The sequence below is a fragment of the Myiozetetes cayanensis genome, unplaced genomic scaffold, assembly GCF_022539395.1.
Source record: "Myiozetetes cayanensis isolate MyiCay16 unplaced genomic scaffold, myiCay2020 scf20-37, whole genome shotgun sequence".
Classification (NCBI taxonomy): Eukaryota; Metazoa; Chordata; class Aves; order Passeriformes; family Tyrannidae; genus Myiozetetes; species Myiozetetes cayanensis.
The window spans coordinates 4621501-4640260 of NW_026087412.1; the positions used below are offsets into that span (position 1 = coordinate 4621501).

The 18760-nt window shown below is 47.9% G+C and overlaps 2 protein-coding genes across 2 annotated transcripts; both read right to left on the reverse strand.

The window, feature by feature from the left end:
* Positions 1 to 557: 557 nt before the first annotated feature.
* LOC126641034 (uncharacterized) lies at positions 558 to 4668 on the reverse strand. The gene is made up of 5 exons (XM_050317345.1): positions 4540 to 4668; positions 3969 to 4074; positions 2567 to 2720; positions 1813 to 1920; positions 558 to 1287 (listed from the first exon to the last, which is right to left on the reverse strand). The coding sequence occupies exons 1-5, from the start codon at positions 4599 to 4601 to the stop codon at positions 1112 to 1114; spliced, it is 606 nt and encodes a 201-aa protein (XP_050173302.1). The 5' UTR covers positions 4602 to 4668; the 3' UTR covers positions 558 to 1111.
* Positions 4669 to 5222: 554 nt separating this feature from the next.
* On the reverse strand, positions 5223 to 18665 carry LOC126641266 (kinesin-like protein KIF19). The gene is made up of 15 exons (XM_050317775.1): positions 18585 to 18665; positions 16314 to 16394; positions 13970 to 14080; positions 12962 to 13049; positions 12231 to 12367; positions 11965 to 12090; positions 11160 to 11354; positions 10231 to 10383; positions 9262 to 9384; positions 8243 to 8396; positions 7119 to 7293; positions 6561 to 6750; positions 5734 to 6004; positions 5441 to 5562; positions 5223 to 5273 (listed from the first exon to the last, which is right to left on the reverse strand). Exons 1-15 carry the CDS (start codon positions 18663 to 18665, stop codon positions 5223 to 5225), a joined length of 2058 nt encoding a protein of 685 aa, XP_050173732.1.
* Between the last annotated feature and the right edge of the window lie 95 nt (positions 18666 to 18760).

The window sequence follows — 18760 nt, forward strand, 5'->3', positions numbered from 1 at the left end:
GTGCTCTTTTTTTTTTTTTTATCTATATCTTTGTTTATCCAGAAGCAGCAGCCCTGGGAACAAGTGCTCCTGACCCGGTTCACCATCACACTTCTGCTTTTTGTTCTGTAAGGAAAATGGGCTGCTTGCTGGACCTGCTCGCACACCTGCATGGCATCCCCACCTCAGGGGTTTGAGGCATTTATAAGTGCAAGTAATTAAGCTTCCTCATCCTTGGAGTGAACTATCCCTCATCTTCCCCACAGCAAAAGAGGAAGCACAGAGGAAAAGGGAGCGAGCACAATGATGCCCAGTCAGAAAGAGCACATTGGAGAATTCTTTGCAAGTGCTACAACTGTAAAAAAAGGTTCTTCCTCCATTTGAAAAAATGCATAAGCCTACCTGAGATTGTCGCCTTTGATACTTATAGGAGGGAAGACACTCCTGGAGGGGGCATGGAGTCACCATTCAGTGCAATGACCAGAACCACTTTATTTGCAGCATATTTAAAAAGCTGGGCTGCTGCCTGGAGATGTTGGTTCCAAAAAGAAAAACACATTCCCACAGTTTACCTCCAGGCTAGTAGCTGTTATCAGGGTCTTCACTTATCACCACGCTGCCTCTCTGGCTGCAGCCAGGTCTGAAACGCTCTGCAGATAGAAGAGAGCTTAGACCAGTCTCTGGCTGCTCTCACAGCCAAACATCTGCTCACCCAAACAGCATTCCAGGCGTGCATCACACCTCCCAGCTTCACAGCAACACACAGGGACAGCAGGGAAGATCGGGGAAACTATTTCTCAGGCATTTACATTTGTTTTCAATAGTCAGGGAGCCTTTAGGATGCAGGGGTGGCATCCACACTTCTGCCCTGGGGAAAAAAGGCAGCTTGGTCTCAATGCTGATATCTTCTGGGAGGCAAACAGTGCTGGGAAAATGAGGTTGTCCTCTTCTCTTGGACTCTCTTAACACCCTACTTGTCTCAAACTCAAGCTAGCAGCTAGAGCACACAGTACAGAGGACAGACTTGAAGTAGGGATAGAGAAAAAGTATTCTACAGCATATAAGGTCCCTCTCCTCCCTGCTCACCTCCCCTCTGCTTTTCAGCATCACCACACAGAGGCCAAAATACATTTTAGGGCACATTTCTCCTGCATCCGCTTCCTTGACTTCCAGCAGTCTTGAAACTGCAATCCCTTGGGGCCACAAAGAGTTCCTGCTCCCCGGCTGACTTGTGTTTAGTCTTGGGCTGGCTCCCCAGGCGGGCAACTGGCTGCAGCTTTTGACGGCTGCTGGCACCATCTGCAGGCCCTGCAAGCGAGGGAAGATGAAGAACTTAGTCAAGTTTCTCCTACTTCAATTTGAGTCTCGTTTCCAGTCGAAATGTGGAAGAGACAGATTGCCACAGGCTGTGGAGGGGCGAGTTTGGCAAGGGCACTGGGATCTGCACATTGCTGCCTGCAGAAGATCCCAAGGTGACACCTTGGAAGCAGTTATGTCGACATGTGGCTAGCTGAGATTAAATTTTGCCCTTCACATTTGGATTAGACTGGGATTATGAGCACCTCTGAAAATGTTATTTCCTCTTCCTAAGAGGTTATTTTTGGCTAAGAGGGAGATGGAGTGTAACTCCTTCTGGAACATGGCCCGTGTCATCTGTTGCAAAGAAAAAAGGCTTAAAACTTGGCTGCAAAACCTCTGCCCATGTGACTGCTTTCCCAACTGGACCATTTGTGTTGCATTTACAGCTCTTTTGGTTCAGATTGCAACAGAGCAAGTGCTGAAGAGTATCACAGTGCCTCCTGAGCCTGCCAACCTGGTGTTTCAGGCACTCACCCTTGACTTGTTTCTGGAGGTCCCGTCCTTTGACATGATCAGTGTTGCTGTGCTGGGTGGCACTGGCAGCAGCGTTGCCTTTTGGCAGCACCTCCAGTGGAGTCCCCTCTGTCAAAGGCAGGGAGAGCTTTGTTGTAAATAGTGCAAGCAGAACAGAGTTTAGAAATGTTTTTCAATGTATGAGTTGCTAATAGGTAGCCAAAATAAATTATAACATTGTAAATCAAAAGTTAACCATTTTTTTTAGTTAAAAACGTTAGAAAAACTAATGAGGATCAGTAACACCCCTTGCCAGAATGGGGAAGGATTCTGGCAATATTTCAATAGAATTTGGGTGTCTAGTTCTCCTAAACTCATTCTGGCCTTGTGTACCTGCACAAAGCAAAATAACTGAAGCTGACAGATGGTCAGTGCAGCCTGTCATGTCTTGATGTCCTTGCTGAGGTTGGGATGTGAAACACAGACTGAGATCAATCACTTGTTGCACATAAACACAACTGAACATTTATTCTTCCCTGTAGGTTACAGAGGCATAGCTGAGGCAGTGGTCTACAACGGATGTGCTTTCTTACCCATGAAAAATCTACCTGGCCCATATAAAAACCAATCAGATCAGCTTACTAATGGTTCTGATCATTAGTGTTTACTCTGAATTATTTCTTACATGACAATCTGTCTTCAACAGAGCTGCTGCAGGATTGTCACCATCTGTCAGAGCTGATATCAGGCACAGACAAATCTCTCTGGCCCCTACCTGAATTGTGGCTGGCAGGAGCCCTGACCTTTGTGGCAATGGATATGCTACTTGCAGCTTTTGACTGATGGAAGAGGCTGGCTCGGCACAGGTGGTTCTCACAAGCTGTGTCTGTGTTGGGGCTTGAGCGAGTCCAGGGCTTAGCATTTGAGATCTGAAAACACCAAAGTGGAGTTAAACTCAGTGGTGATGTCTGTGACCTCTGACTGTTGCCACATTGTACCAAAAAGATTCCTTTCCCACCTGACCAGCTTAGCTTGCTCTTTAGGCAGGAGGTCAAGGATGTTACGGAAGAATAAAGATAATTAACTTATCTCCCCATGCAGTTTGTACTACATTTCTCTTCCTGTATTTAAAACCCACCCTAGCCTCACTGGCTCTATGCCTTCTGCTCAACCCATCCCCTTCAGAAAGAAACACAAAAGCAGTTTGTGTTCCTACCCTGTGGAGGTTTGGTTCAAGAGAGCGAGATCTTTTCTTCCTGGCTGTCCTCCCAGTAGGCATCTCCTGCTCTCTCCTGCTCTTCAGCTCTCCCCTGGTTGGGGAGCACAGCTGGCTCCCAGCTGTGGGCTCTGACAGCAGCCCTCCAATACATGCCCTGTCTCTTGTCTGACCATCTGGGGTAGAACTGGCCTTTGGATACTTCAGCTCAAGCACATCCTCCCCAGAGGTGTGGCCTGGGGAGGTTCTGCTCCCAAGGTCTCTGTGCTGGGCTCTGGAGCGGCTGCAATGAGGGAGATGCTTTTGGTGCTGGTGGCAATTTCCTCCAAGGTCTCTGGACTCAGCAGAACAGCAGCAATGTCTGCAGGTGACTTTTTCCCATGGAAGCCTAAAGAGGTGGGGGAATGCAGCCTGGGAGTGAACTTCCCTGCAGCAACATCTGTTGGTTTCTGCTGAAAATCAAAGCAATTGCAGCCTAATGTGCTTTTCATTCGAAGCTTTTATACTTTGCCCCTTCAAAGCACTTTGAAACATTTGGAAGGCATTAAATTTCACCTGAAATTTTGTTACAATAACTTCTGCGTAGAGAGAAACAAAAGCAAAGCTTTTTGACTGTGTATCTCCCATACACAGCCATGGCTACAAAGTCAGTCAGTCAGTGAGCAAGGAACTGATGAGCTCCTAACTGTCCCTCCTCTTCCTGAGTGAACTGGACACACTGGAGATGGGTGATTCACACTGAGAGAGTGTCTAGATTGGAGATGGCAGCTAAGCCTTGGCCTCTTAGTTAAATCCCAGGTTTTAAACCCAAGGCCAGTGCTCTAGGAGTGATTTTATCACCTGCTGAGGTTTAGCTTCCTCACATACATTATATTTAGCTGCTGTGCATGTTTTTTTCATCACAAGAGGAAACTGCTTTCCACATCAAATGTGCCTTGAGTTCAGTTCCTGCCATACTGACCTGCTGAGCTGGGCTTTTTGGCAAACCAGAGAAAGTTGGGCTGAGATGGGTGTCCAGAGACCCCTCCTTCCTACAGGGTGTTTTTTTAGATGATCTGCAGCTGCCACTGTGAACAGAATATGCCAGCAGGTTACGAGATGAAAGCACAGGCCCCTTATCCACAGGGAGAGAAGCAACACGTCTAGCTAAGAGTTCTCAAGCTGTGGAGAAAGCCAGAAACCTGGTAAACATGATAATAAAGAACACAGCAAGGAATACTTCAGGATTCATGAAGGAGAGGTATTTTGTCCCCTTATCCTCACAAACTTTGCTGCTTTACTTGGTTTAAACATTTGCCCACCAACAGAAGCAAACTGGAACTTGTCCCATAGCCTCTCTCTGCAGAGAAGGCTTCTGCTAAACCATGGAGCTGTTTTGCAAGAACAGTGTCCCAGGAAAGTCTCTTCTGGCAGATTCCAGTTTCTAGAGGTCCTTCCAGTTTGATATCTCCCAGCTTTGTGGACTTAGCTGGGAGCTACCAGGTCTCTGTGCCCTAGAGAATGAGTTTAATAATGAGAAAGACTCACATTACCTGTCTGACTCAAGGGTGATGGAGGGAATGTCAAACTTCACCCCCCAGGGAATATCCTTCATTTTCCCAGGCAGACCCTTTCTGATCTCATCTTTATTAGGATCCAGATGCTGACTTACATCCAGAGAAGGGCTGTTGTGGGGCTGCAGGAAGAGGGAAGAATGAGATCCTCAGCAGATTTTTCTCACTGTAAAGCCCCTTCTGCAGCCCAGGCTCTCAGCCTGCATCACAAAGGCACTCTTGATACCCCATGTGCTTCTGCATAGTTCCAGCCACCTGCTATTTGCTCCCCTCCTGTAGAGGGGCACTCAGAGTAGTTTAATTTCTCATATAACAACATGACTAACATTAAGTTTATTATTCAAGGTGAAACCCAACTCCTTGCCCCGTTCATTCTAGACAAGCATAATAAACAGGAGACACTGGTGCTTGGACTCCCTGCTGAAGGCTGGCAATTTCCTGGCAGCCCCTTACTGTCTCAAAACACTGTTTTCCAAAGGAAAAGGGGCCAGCAGCATCTTTCCTTTCTGTCAGGAAAGACCTGAAAGCCTCAATAACAACTGTGCCATGAGCGAGTAGATGTCTCTGGATAACAATCTCCTTTGGCAGTCACTTGCTAACCTTCGCTTTCCTCTTTGCAACCAAGCCACTTCTCTCTCAAATCTGACACAACAGCAGCTGGGTCATGCACAGCACTGCCTGGGTGCTTCTCTGTTGCCAAAAGCCTTAATTCTCTGAGGGAAGGAGAGTAGAGCTCCAGAGGCGACATGTTCATAAAACAAACTGTGTGCAGCTCCTGACTGGCACCAGGACCCAGCCAGGCTGTGTGTGTGAATCCATGGCCATGACAACATCGTAGGACAGCGTGGATTCTCCAGCACCACAGGCTGCTCTGCCTTACCCTGAGCATGCTGGACATCACTGAGTGTAGCAGCAGTAGGCGGTTCAGCACCCCCTCCTCCAGCTCAGAGAGGTGCAGGTGGTGTAACCTGGCCAGCGTCTCTGGGATAGGAATGTTCTGGGCTGGAGCAGAGACAAGGAGGAAGACTTAAAAATAACTCCTAGAGAAACAACTGAGAACTGTGAAGTCAGGATGCCCAAGACAGTGTTTTCTGGATGGATTGTTCTCCAGTTTGCCATCAGAAGACAGAGCTTGGAGATAAGGACAAAGCAGGAGAAAAGGTGCTGCTTTACCTTTTATCAGCATATGCTGCTGCTGAATGATGTCGTCACAGAGTAACAAGTGCTGCTGCAGTTGCTGGATCACAAAATCCTTCTGGCACAATAGATTCTCCCTGTACAGTGTATTTGCCTGCAGCTCTGTGTTGCCAAGCTGAAGCTCATGGGCTCTGCAGAGAAGCCTGAGCACCTCCTGCTGATCCTCACTAGCGATTTGTCTAGGGAAAAACTCCTCCATCTGGGAAGCTTTTTTCTTGGCATTTGCTAAGTGCTGCTCCAGCTCTGTCTGAAAAAGACAGATAGGGGTTTGCCAAGGCAGCTCAGCTTCTTGGGGCAACAAAGGCATTTGAGCAAATCTTTGCTGTGTCCTTCATGCTGAGATTGAAGTAATATCTACAAGAAGTGTTTTGTATTTCGCTTGTTCTACTACCAGCCACCATATTTCAGTCATGGCAGATATATACAGATGCACAGTCCTTGCCTAGAGGAACTCAAATGTTAATGGGAACTACCAAAAAAATAATGACTAAAAGCAATTACTAACACATGGAACAACCAGTGAATGACAAACCCTCAAAATGGGAAGGATTAGCTCACTTATAGGGGATACCAGCCCCATGGGTGCTTTTCCTTCATCCTAAAAACCACAAGGATATGGGGATGATGCAAAGATGCTTCCTTCAGCAGCCCAAATTATTTAGGAGTCCAGTTGCCCCACTGCTTTTGTGGTTGAGCCCAAATCCACACGAACCTTTGAGTTATCCTCTGCTGCCATCCTGCCCTCAAACACCCACCAGGCAGAGGCCAGACTAGAAATCCTAAGGGCACCTTCCCCTCCTCACCTTCAGGGCCACTGTCTTGCGCTGTTCTGCCAGCAGCAGGTTGATCTCTTCTCTTGCTACTGTAACTTCATGAGGTTCAGGTGAATCCACGACATCCACTTCCCCATCTTCCTCCTCCACGTTCTCTCCTTTCTCCTCCTTAGCTGGCATGTCATCCTTACGTGCACCCTGAGCCTTCTCTCGTTCCCAGCTGCCAGCCAGAAAAAGAAAGGAACTTCTGGGACATAGTGACATGGCTCTACTGGTGCATGGCCCTTCACTGTGTCTATCCAGCTTGTTCTTCCATGACAGCAGCAGAACTAATTAGTCCAGGCTGCTCTGGAGCTGGACAAACCACGCAGAAGAGCACAGTTAGCTTCCTCCCCTTTGGAAATCTGTAAGACAGGCCTCCTATGTGGTCTTCCCATGGGAAGGACAGTGCTTTTCCCCACTTTTAGTCTTGAGCCTTAACTCGATGCAATATGTGCTGGTTGCCTTATGCAGCTATGGCTACTCACTTCCCGTGGTGAGTTTGGAGGTCCCTGTGTACACTGTGCTGGAAGCCGAGGAGGTACTCACTCAGCAATTGTTAGGAGGTGCCTGCAGGTGTCCACGTGCAGCTCAATGTTGGTGTTCTCCAGCTCCATCAGGCTGTGACGCATCTCCATCTGCTCCCTGAAAGCCCCGATCAGCTGCGCCCGCAAGGTGCTCATTGCTTGGCTGCTGGGTGCCTCAGAGCCCTGCTGCCTCTCTGCTGCAGGAAAAGACACTTCTGAGCTGACACTAGGCCAGGGGAAATTCTGTGAAGTCCCCCAAAACTACTCTGGGACCAAGCCACACATTACAAGACATTCATTTACAGGACTCTGCCTCATTCTGCAGTCTCGTCAAGTTCATCATGTGCCAAAGAATTCTGGTATAGCTTTATGATTGTATTATTAGCAATAAATAGGGCTCATTGCCATGCTTTTGTGAATATTAAGAGGATACTGCATTGCAGGGACATCTATTCTGCCTTTCCACCCACCAAAACAAAAAAGGTACCAGTTTTCTCTGCTTGTTATCTAGAAATGACCTTGGGTACTGGTAGCAGAGGCCTATTATATCTCAGGTCTAGTCTGTCAGGGAACTTGACTATTTTTATTTCATTTCTTGCCAGATTCACTGACAAAAGGAGCAATCCCTGGGGCAGAACAATCAGTGTTTTAAAATCTTTGCCCTGCCTGTCTCTCTGTTCTTTTCTTTTTTTAATTACATGCAACGAGCCATAGAGCAGAGCTCGGTGTCCCGACACAGCCTCAGAGCCCATGATGACACAGGCTACAACAACTCGGTCACCTCTCTGTGACAGACAGGACTTCCCCCAGCAAATGGCACCATTTGATGTCAAATCTCTTTTCAAGGGCAGGTTTGTGAAATGTAACACATTTTAATGTTGATGGAGACGCTGAGAAGGGCAATATCCAGAGTCACAGGGTGCATCAGAGAGAGGTTCATGCAGAAAAACACCTCCAGCTCCCCCACCTGCCTCCACTGCCCATCAGACTGTGTTTTCCACTCTGCTTCTCTACAAGCATTGCTGAGCTTCCCCCAGCCATGTGTGCACTGAGACCCACCAGGCACTGCCACAACCCACCCACACAGCTCCTCTCCCGCTCTCGTCCTTCCAGACACCCCAGAACCGTTCCAGCTCCTGGCTCTACCTTGCAGAACCCCGAGGTCAGGGCCAGCCGCACTTTTCTCCTTCTCCTGGCCCTCCACCCTTGCCTTCAGGCGCTGGATCTCCCTGCGGAGCTCCGCGATGATGCCGGTGTACTGGTCCATGTGGTAGGAGACGTTCCGCAGGTTGCACTTCACCTGGGGAGCCAGAATAGGGGAGTGTTGGTCCCACGATTGGTACAAGGGCTGCAAACAAAGCCAGGCTTTCAGCTGGAGGACACTGAATCTTGTGATGGGAAAGGATTTTCCCTCGTGAGTGGAGAGACTGTAAGTTAGTGGTTTTCCCTAATCCTTGGAAGCTCCCAAAATATGACAGAGGGAGCCTGTGTCCACAGGAGAAACACATAGATCCACAAGGAAGGAAAAGCCTGTTGTAGATCACTGTTCATCTTCCTTCACCCCACAAACCTGTCCATTTTATTCTTCATTGCTATAGGCCCTTAGTTCCTCTTCCAGGCCCAGCATCCCCACTGGGACATTCCCAATACACTGTTGTCACCTTCTACCTATCATTCCTTACATTGTGCACCCAGATCCATACCAGGCACATTATCCTCAGCCTTTCCATTATTCTGCCCCTTCTTTTCACTCTGACATTCCTCCTCTCATTCACAACCCAAACATTTTGCTTTCCACTGTTCCCTTCATCTGTATTTCTTCTCTCACTCACACTGAGCCCCTACACCAACCTGCACTGCCCACTCCTGAAGTGTGTTCTCCTTTCACCCCTTCCATCTTCTATTTCCATTTGAAAGCTTTTAGTCGTAGAGTCATGGAATAGTTTGGGTCAGAAGGGACCTTAAAGAGTCATATTTTTCCACACCCCTGCCACGGGCAGGGACACCTTCCACTGTCCCAGGTTGCTCCAAGCCCTGTCCAACCTGGCCTTGAACACTTCCAGGGATGGGGCAGGCACACCTTCCCTGGGCAACCTGTGCCAGGGCCTCACCACCCTCACTGAATCTCTCAGCCCAAACTCCTGGGGACTGGTTTGCTCTGGTACCTGTGTCTTGATGTTTTTTGCTCGGTGGGCGTAGATCAAGGTCATTCGAGATTCTTCGAAGGAGGAACTGGCTGGGCTGATGTGTGCAATCATAACGGTCCTGCTGTTGCCCCCTAAGGAATCCTGGAGGGATGCAATGTTGATATGGTTAGTAGGGATGTGACAGGGTTTTGCTGCTCAGGGGTAACCACTGTGTATGGGTACCCCTGCAGTTCATTGAGATTCTGATGGAGAATCCCAATTAGGAGTTAAGGAAGTGCTGGTGAAAGACCATTCATTAGGCCCTCTCACCACCAACAGCAAAATCAATAAGTAATTAACTTGCTACAAAAGAAGAATTTTTGCAAGAGAATTGCAATTTCCACAAATGCAGTGGCAGCTTCTCAATTCCGCTCACAACAGGAGCCTTGACTTTCTCTCCATCTCTCCTCCTCCCCACTATCCTCTAGAAAACACATCTGTCATGCAGCAGCAGCGATAGCTCAGCACCAAGGCTTGAGGGGAGGTTCATAAATGAGGTTGTAAAGGGTCCATAAAATAACCAGCGTGGCAAAGAGTGTGTCTGCAACCTTTCTGATTTCCTAAGGGAGAGACAACTTGTGACAGCACACAGTCACTCTCAGTCTTCCTCCCTCGTGCCCCAACAAATTTATTGGCCAATTTCAGCCAAATCTTATAGAAGGAATAAAACATTCGAAGGCAGTAAGTTAATGTAAGAAATCCCTGGTCACCTGTGAGCTCTGAGATGTACGGCCCAAATCTTTAAAATTGCTTTAACCCTATAGAAGGTCCTCCCTTAATCTCAGAGATCACGTTACAGGCACCGCTCTGTCCCAGTCAGGCCCTGGTGCATTGCAAAGCTCACGTGAGATCCTGGAGGAGCATTCCAAGCTGGATCGTGGCAATGCACAGAGATAGTCAAGGATCAGCCCTCAAGCCCCGAGCTGGGTGCAGGGGGCTGTGCCCCACCTTCAGCAGGCGGGTGAGTTTGCTGTCTCGAAAGTTGACAAACTGGGCCCGGCTCCCGCCCTTCTCGCTCAAAGCGTTGATGCAGTTGCCTAAAGCCAGCAGGGAGCGGTTGATGTGGGCTCCTTCCTTCATCCTCTTGCCCCGGTTCTGAGTCTGTTGGGAGGAGAAAGTGGGAAGGGGGACAGACAGACAAACCCCACGCTTGAGAACAGTGGGTCTGCACCTCAGGAAGACGTGTGGCATCACCGGGGTCAGGGCTTGGATACCAAAGAAATGCCTCCTGCAAAAATCAACCTGAGAGTGCTGGGCTAAACCCCACTCTGAGGCACGGAGGTGCTGGTAGGAGTAAGTTTCTTGGAGTATGGTCCAGCTTTGCCCTCTTGGTTCTTAAAAGATAGCTATTTACTCTCTTCTAAAGATTATTTCAGAAATTAGGGTGCATAACTACATCACTCCAGCACTTCTGGTCTCAGTAAAAATAGTTGGTGTGTAAAATCTGTCTTCCTCAAATCACCTCCCCAAGTTCAAGCATTTCCTCCTTCCCATAGGAGCCAGCTGACTTATTTTCCACCCACCAGCATCCCTCTATTCCATGACCATCAGCTTTCTCTCCAACAGCCCAGCTAATCCCTGCCTAACAAACCACAGCTTCTCTTCAGATGTGAAATTCGCTGCTGTTTTTCTCAGATCCGAGGAAAGGCAGAACCCAAAAGCAGAATTACATTTTTCCAATCATTGCAGCTGGCCTTATAAAAGATATCACCAATATCTCCAGACTTAGTCATTATTTTCAGGCAGTCTCAGGCACAAACCACTGCTCTGAACCAGCAGAGAAGCGCCCAGTGCTGCCCCTCACCCCAGAGCTGAGGGCAGGCCGGCCCAGGGAATCCAGCCGAGTCTCCCCGAAAGCTGCCGAGCTCTGGCCGTACCTGAGCTGCTCTCTCTGACCCTGCCAAGTCGACCATGAAGAGCTTCCCGATCCGCACTTCCTCGCCAGTCCCCTCCCTTGGGCTCCTCTGCGTCGCCGTCACCTGCAGCACGGCGTGCGAGCGGGAGGACGCCCCGTTGGCCGCCGTGGGCTCCTGCGTGCGCTGCTTGTTGCCCTTCGTCAGCAGCTGCATGATCTGAAGGAGGCAGAGGAGCCCATGGACACGCACAGCTCTGCCTGAGCCGTGGCACAGCGTTCCCTCAGACTGAACCCCTCACCCGGGGCAGCAGCAAACTGTTCTGCTCCTGCTGGCAGGGGTTTGCTGTTGGTTATCCCCAGATCTCTCTCCCCGTGGTTCGTGACCTTGTAGGTGAGGGTGTGTCGGGTTTGGGGCTGTTTTCTGTGAAATTTTCTTAATCTCACGTCCAAGGCACATGTTTAAGTGCACATCAGTGTCGCTCAGGGGGGTTTAGTTAATTCTTCTCACTCTCCAAATGGTTGTTGACACATGTGTGCAGAAATCAAAGCACTCCTGTCCTTCCAGGAATGCAGCGTGCACCCTGGGGAGGCAGAGGATGGACAGCTGGCAATTTAACCCTGGTTCCTACCACTCACTTTACTCCCTGATCAGCCCCTCCCATATAATTCATCACATTAATCCAGTCCCACCAATATCCTGCTACAAAACATCCTTACTGCTGAGTAAGCACAGGCAACAGGAAAGTGTCAAGAAGTTTTAAAGCACAGCTGCATGAAAGCACAAACACCCTCCCTTTCCCCTTGCTGCAGACCACAGCTCAAGGTACCTCCTGAGCATTTGTAGTGGAGACTTCTGTAATTCCTGCTATCTGGATGCTGCCTCTGGAGTCCTCTCTCAAGTCTAAGAACCCCGAGGACGGGTTGAGGAGGTCACAGATCACTTCGTTATAGATCTGAGGGTAAGAAAGGGCAGGTTGGTTTGAGACGAGCGCTGGGTCCTTAGGGTTGAGCTGGTCCTGCATTTCAGTGGACAGACTCAGACACCCCTCACAGCTGCTCCACACAGGCTGGACCAAGGCAGCACAGACCTCACCTCCAGGTAGGACATGGAGACTGTGTAATCCACGTCCTCAGCAGTGGCTCCAAGGCCCTTGAAAAGGTCATCAAGAGCACGGATGTAAATCCCCGGCTCACTGTCCGTCCCCAGCATCGTGTAGGTTTTTCCTGTTCCTGTTGAGGATACAGAGAGCAGCAGCAAAGCCCAACTTCCACATGAGAAAGTTTCCACAACAAATGATACCTGGTTTCCTAGTGATTTCTGTGCTTTACCCCCTAATTTCCTTCAGTTACTCCAGTTTCTCACCCTGCAATGACAGTGCCTGAGGAGAGGCATGGTGTGTGCCATCCAAAAAGAGTGGGCAGAGGCCTGGCAGAGGGGCAGACAGGTAGGGTGACTGCTCACCGAGGTGTTCAGAGCAGGAGTAGAAATATATTTTCATATACTCTGCTCTGTATAAATGCTTTCTACAGCTACATCAGTTCTCCTGAGATCAGCCTCCAGCATTGCACAGATGCCCTTATCACCTCCTCCTTTTAATGGGAAGATTTGTCTCTACTGAATTCTACCTCAATTAAGTGACTTTTCAAACAGGGCAGCTTCACTGTTACTTTGGCATTTCAGTGAGGTTCACACTTCCCAGTGAGAATGGTATTTTAATGCTTCACTCTTGTTCTCACAGTAAGCACTTAATTGGCTCAATATTTCTGGTTTTCACTGGGCTATTTTATTCATCTGGGGCAGTACAGCTACAGGGACTACTTTACCTGTCGGACCATATGCAAAAATGGTTGCATTGTATCCAGAAATAACTCCTTCTATCAGGCTTTTGGTCGTGGACACATAGACTTCCTCCTAGTTCAGTCAAAAAAGCACAGATTTTTGGTCAGGTATAACAGCTGTCCAAATATCCTATCCGTAATTGCATTCTCCATTATTTTCTGACTTTATTTTAGAAATTTGCTGGGCTTTGGAAGGATTCGCAAGCTGTTTGAATTCTGATACATCACCAAAATGAGCAGAAAAGCACAGAGGTTTATTGAATTTTACCTAAAGGCAGGCAAGATGCAGGAGCCTACTAAAAGAAATATCCGTAAATATGATTTTTTTTTTTTGGACTCTGAACATGAAATACTGTGTCTTTTTTTTGTGGCTGCTGAAGAAGGGAATAAATTCTCTCCATGACCTTATCTTTTATGGAGAAGTGCCACTGGGCCTCCAAAAATGTCTTAGGTAGCATACAAGGGGGCCACACTGAAGTTGGATGTGAAAGAGAACACAGATGACCAAACTGCAGTGAGAAGCAAGGCTGGGGTGATCACGAAATGCAGGTGCTGATTAAATCCTCACAGTGTACCTCATACCTGCCTGCAAAACGTGGCTCAGTGAGGGCACCAGACCACCCTCCACGAGCCTGGGAAACCACAGAGGCACAGGGGAAAGCTGTGTGAGCAACAGAGCCAAAAATACGACAGTGATCTCATTCCCCAGAGACCTCAGGAGACAAAGCTCTTCATCCCTGCTCAGGTCTGTCACCCCTAGGGAGGCCAAAGTGGGAGGGAGAGGCAGACTGAACACTGCATGTGTCTCCCCCCACTTGTCTGGCAAAAGGAAAACCCTCACAGCCCTCTCACCTTCAGCACTGTCACCTTTTGTCTGGGTGACTTGTGGCCTCTGGGCTTTGCAGTTCTACTCACCTGCCAAAAACATTCATCCAAGCAGGGAAAACAATTGTAGTGTGAAGCCCTTGGGTTAAAAAAAGGGAAGGCTGTTACCTGGGTTGCTGTGTGATCAAAAACCATGTCAAATACAAAGGTTTTTTCTCGGGATCTGTTGGCTCGCAGGATGTCATCTGGATCTTCACTTGGATCCATCAGGACCACCCCCTGTTAGGGGACAAAGTCAGGAGAAGAAATGCTTGGTCTGGGTTTGGTTAACAGCCTGTGGGGATTCCTTACAGCACTATCCTTGGCCAGGGGAATGCTGCACTACAGCTTTGCCTGGAAAACACTTATACACACAATGCTGAGGCCGACAGACTTGGTTTTGCAAGTGATGTTGCAACTCCTGTCATTTGGAGAACTGCAAAATGCTTTGAAGGTCTGTTGAGCAGTGAAACGGTCGCCGGCATTGGGCAAGAGCAGTGGCTGCAGGGACACGACACCCAACGGGCCCCCATGCAGGCAGGGGGGGACAGAACCTCTTACCTCAATTTTCAGCTAAGATTCAGACAGGAATTATGAAAGAAAATAGTCAGGTTCTTCAGGAGCACAATTGCCCAAAGTCATCTTCCAAAGCCTTTCGTGCAGCAGGACCGATCGAAGTATCTGCATTGCTCAGGGACAGAAACTTCATTCTATTTCTGGCTTTTATTAAGGAAAAAACAAAGGTGGGAGAGGAGCTGCAGCAGGTTACAGAACTGGTTCTGTTTCTTTTCCGTCCTTTAGGATCTATTTTAGTACATGATTATCACAGTGTACTATTACTGTGGAGAACGGGTTTCTGCTCCACGGAGATGGCTCCTAAGGAGATGCTCAAGGCTCAAGGGAAGGACAGAGAGCCCTGTGCCTCCTGCTCCAGAGCAGCTTTCACTCTCTCTCAGGTAAACAGATCATTAGTCAAGCAATTAGAGCATAGATCAACCACTACCTGACTGATAGAATAACTGCATTGGTGCACCAGGTGAGAGACAAGTGTCCAGGACAGGTGCCCGTGGAGTTCAGGAAATGTCAAAACTTTGGGTTTTCTTTTTCTTTTGCATTTCCTGCTAAATTCCAAATCTCAAACAAGTATCTCCTTGATTTGCAAGTTTTCAATTAGCAGAATTACTTTTTTATTGTTGCTTTTAGGAAATTCTTTAGTTTTCACTGGTCTAGCTCAGACCTTAAAACCTGAAGCAACACAAGAATAAACTCCAAAGGGAGTTCCTGGTTTGTTCTCAGCAGCAGGATTTGCCTGCAAAAGATGGACTGACACTTAATCACATGTAACTGTGACAGGCAAGAGCAGAGCTTGGAGAATGAGGCCAGCATGTTTCCTTTAGAAGTGTTTACTAACACTTTCAGGCCTCTTTTACTGAGCTCCTGTAACATCCAAGTTTTGCTCACGGTGTCTCCATGCATCCAAAGAGTTCTTTCCCAACCTGGGGCTACTGCCTGGTCTAACCAGCAGTGTTCTAAAAGCACAAATCTTCTGCTACTGCATGGAAGCATTAAAACATAACAAGCCACTAGCAGAGTCAGTTTTGAGTTAGAGTTAATAAGCAGACAGAGGCAGTTCTAAATGAGTTCAGCTGGGAGTAAAAATAGCAGGGAACATAAATGCAAATCAAAATACACCAGGAAATCCAAGTACTTCAACTGCCCAGTCACTTAATTTGCTTTCATAATTACAGTTATTTGCATTATTAAGAGAAAAGCATTCACATGGATAGAAGTTACTCAGACTAATGCAATGCACATTTCCTTCACAGATTTCCATTAGAGAAAATAGATCTTGAGGCAGATGATGCAAGTCTGAATAAGCTGTATAAAAATAAAACTGATATCCTTGTGAGATTAATGGCTGCTTTAAAAATAGAGGGGAAAAAAAAAAAGGTATTTCACGGGTAAGGTGCTAAACAAAAATTGCATTTGTAAGATAATCCATAAAGGGGAAAGAGAGATTCATGTTCTCTTTGCTTCGGAGGGCTGCTACCATTTGACTATTGAGTGGAGACCAGATATATTACATAATTACTGTGTGTTCAGGAAAGGTTCAGAGAAAGATCAGCTGAAGCACAAAAGAAAATAATGAGATTTACATTGAAAATGAAGGTAAATAACAAGGACACAATAAAAATATGTAAACAGATATAGCAATGCAGAAGAGGTAAGTGGGGGCCTCCTGCAACTCCTGCCTCTGAGAAAAAGGGGAGCAAGAGGTGGGAGATGCAGAACTGGAAGAAAGAAGTGCCATTGCACGGGAAGCTGCATCCCTGCCACGTCCCAGCAAGGGCAGGGGTTTTGCAGGATTTGAAAGCAGGTGCTTGCACATGAACCAGAAAAGCCAAAGGCTCGTGGTGGCCCATGGGGTACCCGGCAGAGTCCCCAGTGCCCACGGTGGGGGTCCCCAGCTCACCTGCTCGCCCACTCTGTGGGCAGCGAGCGCAGCTCCCTCCTCCTCTTCAGCCTCACTGAGGGGTCGGATGCGAAGAGCCACCTGCACACACAGCACACACGTGGCTTATCCATGCTGAGGACACCCAGACACACCTGCAGCAGGGCTCAGCAGCAAGGGCTACAGCTCGCTGCGACTCTTCTGCTGATCAAACTCAAAACCTTAAAGCTTAAGGCCTGAAAGTTTAAGGAAGTTTATAAAGTTTAAATGAGTTCATCCCCTCGTGATTTGCACTTTTATCTTGACAAATTCTTCCTCCTTCTTCTGCCATTTCTGCCTCTAACACAGCAAGACTCCGACTGATTGACAGAGAAGGTGGCAAAGTGAACTCAGCCGTGTCATTGCAGCTGCCAGCGGGAACCTTCGGAGGTCTGGGACCGTGGCACCAACAGTCCTAGGGCTGAGCACGATTACAGATTCCCCTGGTGCTTCCAAAACACTGATTAAAGTTATCCATGACAAAGAAAGGGAATTGCATTTCACTAAGTACCCATTTTGTTTAATCCCAGGTAGCAATCGTTATGAGCCTGTTCAACCAGATCAGAGCAAGTTGGCCCCGATCTGTGCAGTTCCCACAGGGTTCCTCAGGAGCTGGAATTCATTGCAGGACTGGAGTGATTATAAAGTAGCAATTAACTGCCAGTGCCTCGTGCCACAACTCAATCAGTCAGAAACACACTGCTTTGCTTGAAACACAGACGATAATTCGACTCGAAGATTTAAAACACAATGGCACAACCCATTTGTCAGCACTAATAATAGGCAAGAGCACATGTATTTCAGCCTGTTTAATCTACAGGTGAAGCCGTAGAGAAAATGTGGTGTCACACATCAGCTGTGGGGTTAATTGGGCCCCCTGAAGCTGAGGTCCTGCTCACTTTGCAGCTGTGGCACAATCCCAAACCTGTGTGCCTGGTGGAGGGTCTATTTGAAATCCCACCTAACTGCCCTTGAGGTCTCAGTTAATAACAGAGATTTGAAAAATTCTATTTTCACTTTTCCATGGCTTTTTTCCCCTTCCATTAAACACAGCAACATCCCCTTTGCAGCTCCTGCCAGGAGAGCTGATGCTGTTAAAACACTGCACAGGAACAACACCCCATCAGGAGGTGGGAGTTATCAAAACAGACTCGTTCTACAGCCCCACCAGTCACAAGCAGCTAGTTTCTATAGGAACCAGATTTAGTTCCACAATAACAAGCTATGTGTCAATTAAATGAGGGCTTCACAAACAGCTCCCAGTCTTAAGCACTGTAGTAGCCAGTTTTGAGAAGTTCCAGCAAAGGAACGTTTCTTCACTGGGAACATCTCCGAGTACAAGGTGAGTTCCTTGGCTTTGGATAGCTTTATAATATTCACAAGAATAAGTTAATTGTTGCAGCTTCATCATCTTCCTAAACACAGCTGAGTGACACTGCTGTGAGCATCTCATTCCCAAGGGCTGAAATGCTCTTAAAAGCATTTAAAAATATTATCTGGTACACCATAATCCCAAATTCTGCAGGAGGCAGAGGGGATCATGCAAGTCTCTCTTGAACAGACTTAACCTTCAGAATGGTCCAGTTAATCACAGTATTTGTGAGCCCCAGCCACTGAGGGTAAGAAAACAAACCCAAATAAGCAGCATGTGGAGCTGGGTCACACCAAGTACTAAGGCTTTTCCTTGCATTAGAGAGGAATGCAAGGTATTCCACATATTATTGACTTTATTTTAAGCGATTCCAGTTTGAGCAGAGGTTTCTGTGTTCGCCCCAGTCGTGTTTCAGCACACTGTGAGAGCAGTGCTTCAGTTTAACTGAGAGGCACAGGGTTGAAGGTTGAAACTTGGGAGAGGATTACATTTTCAAAGCATTCCTCTTACTGGGATCAACAAAGAGAGATGCAGGACTGTAATCCCAGAAGCTTTGGGCTGTTTATTATGAATGTGTCAGACCCCCAAAAAACAGGCACACTGAGGACTACCCACCATCACCACCTGCCAGGTTACCCAGCCCCACCTGCCCTACAGCACATTTTTTTTCCTCTGCAGGACACTTATACACAACTTTTGCTTTATATCATGCCTGGTTAGCACAAGTCTGTTTTTCTCTCCACTGGCCAGACCACAGAGCCCAGGAACACCAGAAGACAGCTGGAGAACATGATATGAAAGGATACTGAAGGATGCCAGGGTTGGGTACAACCCAGCTGCTCCTCCCCATCCCATTTCCTCCCCTGAGCGAGTGGACTCACCGTCAGCTGCTGCTCCTTCATGGCCGAGGTGTGGGACGATCCCAGCTCGGGGCTGGGGCATTTGCCCAGGGAGGAGCACATGGAGCTGGAGCCCTTCAGGCTGCACAGGCAGGAGAATGAGCGGTGCAGAGGCAGCAGCCATCACCCCAGGGATGGAAAAGAGAGGCAACACCTGC